The 5,968-nt window shown below is 39.4% G+C and overlaps 1 protein-coding gene across 1 annotated transcript in view; it reads left to right on the top strand.

Moving 5' to 3' along the window:
• Nucleotides 1-5,736, top strand: part of LOC138043805 (uncharacterized) — a 55,117-nt gene extending 49,381 nt beyond the window's left edge. The window contains exons 24-25 of the mRNA XM_068890260.1: nt 2,725-2,818; nt 5,106-5,736. Of these exons, the coding sequence (XP_068746361.1) occupies nt 2,725-2,818; nt 5,106-5,160 (149 nt within the window). The 3' untranslated portion in view covers nt 5,161-5,736. The remainder of the gene's footprint in view (nt 1-2,724; nt 2,819-5,105) is intronic.
• The last annotated feature ends 232 nt before the right edge of the window (nt 5,737-5,968 follow it).

Raw genomic sequence — 5,968 nt, 5'->3', positions numbered from 1 at the left:
AGTTCAATACGGAAGTTGCTCAGTATGAAAGCACAGCGATGGAGTTATTTTGTTGAGTATATGATAAATAAAAAATCGTATCAACGCGCGTGCATTTCGTAACTCATGGGCACGAGTGATGAGGACTTTCAAAACATCACTCTTGCCCATAAATCAGGAAACCCGTAACACGAGACGGGTCTAATATGACCAATAGCTGATGACTTCAAGAAAATCAATGGAACATATTCCGCAATGTCAACAAGTTACCTGGCATTTTTCTTGCCTGAAGTGACAACAACCAACTCGAAATGGGTGAATCGATGCACAAGTTTCAGGCACAGCTAATAGCTACAAAACCCAATGCATTTCGCATAAATTAAACTTGAAACGTGGACCTAAATTGCTGGCGGTGCTCCTTATTTATTATTTATTTTATATGACAGATTTTGTTTTCAGATATTTTTTATGACTAGTATAACTAGTCTGCTTACCATACGACCAGTCCGGTCTGCTCTTTACATAAAAATTATTCCATGAGCCCGAGTTGGATATGAAGTGATAAAATAAGCAACGAGCGCGTAGCGCGAGTTGGTTATAATCACTTCATATCCAACAAGGGCGAATGGAATAATTGTTTTAGTAAATTCTCAAACCGGGTTTTGCCGCCGATTTTTATTTCCGGAAGAGCATCTTGGCGCACTATTTTCCATATGACGTAAAACTTAGACTATTGGCTCATAGTCGGAGTTTTATTAGCCAAGCAAGAAGCTAGAAATGCAACAGTCGGAGCTGAAAATTTACTAATTAGTCCATTTTCCTGTGCTCTTTCTTGCTCTTTTCGCCGTTTTTCGTCACCATTATTCAACCTGTGTTCTCGTGCTCGTGCTTGCTCTTTCTTCCACTGCTCGTCACCAGAATTTCGTCTCTTTTTTGCTCTCCTGTTGTGTGTTTCGCCTGTTTCTCGTGCTCTCAGTTGCTCTTTTTTGCGTTGAGCATCGCTTACTACTCGTCGCCTGCTTTCCGTCTTCAAAATGTTTGCTTTTTTTACTAAATCTGAGTCAAATGCAGTACGCTGGCAATGCAACTTCCCGCCAAAAATCGCGGGTTCCAGCCCATGCCAATTCCCGCCAAAAGAGGCGGGTTCCAGCAGTGCGACATTTCGTGTGCATAAAAAGTTAAACTTACAGGTGGATGGTCGTACGATGACGTCTTAATTATAATGTAGTATCCTCTATATCAACTAAACGTTCACGTGTTCCAGGTATCACAAATCGCCTCTTAGCTGTAGATCATTTATTGTAATGCATTTTGCGCCATGTAAGTATTAAGTTATTCTTACTATTATTATTAGCTTTTTAGGTTTCTTAAAAGCTCACCGGTATCCATTCCAGTCTTTGTCGGAGGCTTCGTGAAGAGATTGATAATGTCCAGAAATGCATGCTGATTTTAATAAGCCTCGCAAAGTGTCTCCTTGTTCTTCTCCCCAACTACAACACCGCTCGCGTCTAGAAACACAGACAATAAACACAAGTGAATGTGTGTAAATACACTGGTCAGAGTGTTTTCTTTTTTCCCTGGCTGGGTTATTTCCATATTTGTAACACTCATATGGATTTTTTGACGTTCAACACGGTAGCTTAGGAATATTATTATCATATTATCATTATTATGGCGCAGTAAAATTTTTTGAATGCTACAGTAAGAAAAAAGCCACACAGGGCTCGTGACACTTTTACTGTGCGCTATATAGTGGAAGAAAAGTATTCTTAGTTTTCAGTCACGTGATAAACAGCCATGTTTTTTGACGAAAACAAAAGAAAACGTTGCAAAATAATAGAGTTCAATCTATTGGGTCGGGACACCAACATGGCCTCCGTTTCTTTGTTTGGGGACGTCATGCGACGTTATGGCGGCCATGTTGTTTTCCCTAAACAAAAGAACGGCGGCCATGTTGGTGTCTCCAACTAATCCTCCGGAAATTGAGCCCTATTATCATGCAAACCTTATCTTTTGTTTCGTTGGAAAAGCAAAGCTACTGATCACGAGAGTGAAAACAATCTATACATATGTATAAGGTATGCATATAGTTCATTAGTTTTTTTATATATGTTACAACACAGAAGAAACAAATATTCCCAAAAGGTAATGTCTAAAACAAAAAAGCAAATACTCTTGCATAAGTAAACCCCTAATGATATTATATTGCTGCACTTCGTATCCTGGGTACTGTTGCTTTAGCTCCCATCTCAGTGGCACGTACTTCAGGATCTTCTCTTCGCTCTTCTTCTCCCTGTTTCCAATCCATGGACAACTCATTTCCAATGTGATGACTTGCTTGGTTTTATGATTGATCATGCGAGCTTAAACTCTATTTGGTCTCTCTTTCTGATGTTCGGCATAAACCGGAACGTTCCAATATGCTTGCACCTCTTCACTTTCGTACAACGGTTTATTATTATTATTATTATTGTTATTGTTATTATTATTATTATTATTTGCATAATAAAAAATAAAAATATTTACAAAAATTAAAATATCTCCAAAAGGTAAGAACTATAAATTTACGAGCAATATAGATATTTCTCTGTTTAAAACTGTTTTAAAACTTCCAAACAAATAAATAAATAAATAAAAAAAATATTATTATTATTATTATTATTATTATTATTATTATTAGCAGCAGCAGCAGCAGTAGTAGTAGTAGTATTGTTATAATTAATAGTGCTGTGGTTGTTGTTTCAGAGTACCATCATCATCAGCATAATAACATGATGCAAGGGCATGTTAACGTTGTTGGCGACAGAACCACTTTGAATAATCCGATGCCAGCACAAGGGTACGAGACATAGCGTTCCTAAAGCCTATTTTTCTTTTCGATTCGATTCTTGTAACCATTTACGTGATCCCCCCGATCTTTCTTTGCATCACCAAGGTTTGCCAAGCATGTGTCTTCTGGCCTTCCTTGCAAGTTTTGGCTCGTCTTTCATATACCGGATCGGGAAATAATTAATGTCCATAAAACAAACGAACACAACCAATATAATAATACCTGATCAGAAATTGCTGATCCGAGTAACAATGGTTCTTTTGTCTTCCGCCATTTTAGTCCGGTGTATGAAAGTCTACCCCAAGTTTTTTCAATGCTTTGTAATATAGAGAAGATATCGTTGACGTCACCTGTTGTCATTGATGTGCCAACCAGAGCCTCATTGGCTGTCGAAACAAAGGGTTTTTTGTTCCTGTGGTTGGCATATTTGGATAAGAAAAACAGTGTTTGTAAACGGCTGTCTTCCCTATACTTCGTATTTACATGACTTCACCTCCACTATGGTGTTTAACGAAACAGAAACCATGTTGATGTCTTACTCTATTCTTGAACACATTTCTTCGGTTTTAGTTCAAATGATGACTGCTAATTTTGCGATTCAAACCTTAAGGCAGTGTTACACTGTGCCTTTTTTCTTGCAACTTGTATTGCATCGCCGCGGCGAGACACGTAGCACGAAACGTTGACTAATGTAACACATCTTGCACCTGCCATAAACGTTGCGAGATAAGTTGCAACTAATCTTCAAATTTCCGCATCTCTTCACATATAACGTTGCCTCGAATTTTTGAAGCATTGAGTTGTGTAACATCTGTCCTGTAACGGTTTGCGGCATCAGCCAATGAAAATGTTCCTTTTACCTCATGTGATCATCGGAAACGAGACAAGTTCCAAGAAATGTTGACTAGTGCATGTGAGGACTTTTCTCGTAAAAAAAATTGTGAGATAAGTTTCTAGAAAAATTATCGAGTGTAACAGCGCCTTAAATAAGCAAGGACGTCCATAGACCTAATCCGCTAACTCAATGTTCTACCCAATTTACATTTTGGTACATTTCCTTGCCGTCGTCTGCAAAGCAACAACATGAAATAGTCAATTGTGAGGTTATGAGGACAAGAATTATTTTTTACTTTTTTCTCTGATTATAAACGCTGCTTGTGAAGAGTTGGTTTCCGGGACACTTGGCACGTGTTACAAGGAAAACGAGTTGCAATAATCGGAAAATCATAATCACATTTTTGGATTGTGTCTTAAAGTAAAGTAAAGTAAAGTAGATCTTATTTAACGTCGATAACTCGTAACAGTAACTTTTAATCACTGACAAACCTGAGGTCAACGGTGCGCTCATTTTACTCCCCCCTCTCCATCAGTGCTCCGTTTTACGGATATTTAAAGCTACTAGCTACACGGAAAGGAAAGGAGTCGAAACAAGGATGCGAGATCCGGGAATCGAACTCAGGACCTCTTGCACCAAGGCCGCGCACTAACCGACTGTGCCATCCTTGCTCCTATGACGATAACGTGAGCATACAATTCGCTCTCTTTCCTTCAAACCCTTTCGTACCAATCCAGTTACAAGATACTTTCCCCACATTGTGCAACATGAACGAAATGAAATAATCGCGAAATTCTTAGGATAGCCTAAAGTTATATTTTGAGGTGACGTAGCCGTCTTCGTTTCTTAAACCCCCTAATGACTAATCGTTTACCGGAATAGAGCTTTGTAGACCCATAGAATGGAGTTTTTGAAAAATGAAATAGGCCGGCAGGAGGAAAGTTCTTTTCCGCGCGGTACGTAACACAACCATGGTGATATATCGTCTTCAAATAGATTTTATGAATATCTGCAATCCTTACCTCTGGAATTTACGATTTACCAATTATTAATAAATGCTAGGTAAGTGTCGAATATTTGGACAGTTAAACCGAAAGCCCTAGTTTCATAGGAGTTTAAAAGACCATTCTCGTCCCTAATAAGAGACTAGATAACATTACCTGCGTGGAGAAACGTGGATGGAGATAGCTTTGAGTGATCACGTGTCTTAATCTCCGGTCGTTTTTTTGTGGCTAAGAAGTGACATCAGTTAGTGACCTTTGAACCTGAAATTGGCCACGGTGAAGACCTGCTGAATGAAGGCCACCTATAGCCTCTTCTTTTAAGTACTTTGATCCACTTCTCCACAGACCAAAACTATTTTAATGTCATAGAACTTCATGTCACTACTACACATTGTACTAATCGACGCATTCGCAAAACATCGTTTGATGTTATTTCTTATTTTCTTGATTGTTTCAGTGCCATCGAGGAAGCACAAGACACTTTCTCAAGACTGAGTTTAACTGACGAATAATGATCACAAGAAATCCGGTTAACTGGGGAAGATGAAGCATTTGCAGCTTGGCAGACCGGGAAGCCTTGTTTCTTGATGTATTTCTCGATTATAAATGGAGCATACTCGCAGTTGCTGGTGTTGTGGTCTGTCCCAAGATGAAAATGGAGGGATTTTCAATCTGAGGGTGGGGGGCAAGTCGTTACGAGGGTATGGGGAAATGCTCCCCATGAACATTTTGAAATAGAGATGCACGAAGTTCTACTTTCCAGGCACGTAGGCAGGTATTTTTGCGGCACTGTTCGATCCAAGGAGGAGACGGACCAAACCGGAGCGCCGGAGGCGCTAGCATCGGGGGCATGCTTCCCCGGGAAATTTTGAAAATATAGTTGTCAGAGACTGCATTTCGTGCGTTTTGAGGGAAGTATGATACGAAAACAGGCAGCCAAAAGCAAAATTAACAGCGTGGATATTTCTCCAACTTTTAACTTTTAAATTGATTTTTTTGGCGCAAAGACGCTTTACGTATGCATTTTACAGTTTTAGAGAATGTCACTATTTAAAAGAACGAGAATAGAAATAAAGTAAATCAAAACAGACTTATACTATATATATATACTTTTTTTTTATCAATTCACTGTTTTTGATCGCTGGTCAACAGAAAAGTGGACCTCCGCAGCCTGCAAAGGGAGGGGGGGCTGTGGGGGGGGGGCTGCAGGCCCACCCGTCGCCCGACATAAGACTTGGAACTAACGTATACCTGGTAAAGACAAGCAATTACGACTGAAACCGAGAAAGGATATATACTGGACAGATTACACCATCTTGA

Source organism: Montipora capricornis, chromosome 3 (assembly GCF_036669925.1).
Source record: "Montipora capricornis isolate CH-2021 chromosome 3, ASM3666992v2, whole genome shotgun sequence".
NCBI lineage: Eukaryota > Metazoa > Cnidaria > Anthozoa > Scleractinia > Acroporidae > Montipora > Montipora capricornis.
The sequence above is the reverse complement of the archived record's forward strand: the minus strand, read 5'-3'. Positions and strand labels throughout refer to the sequence as shown.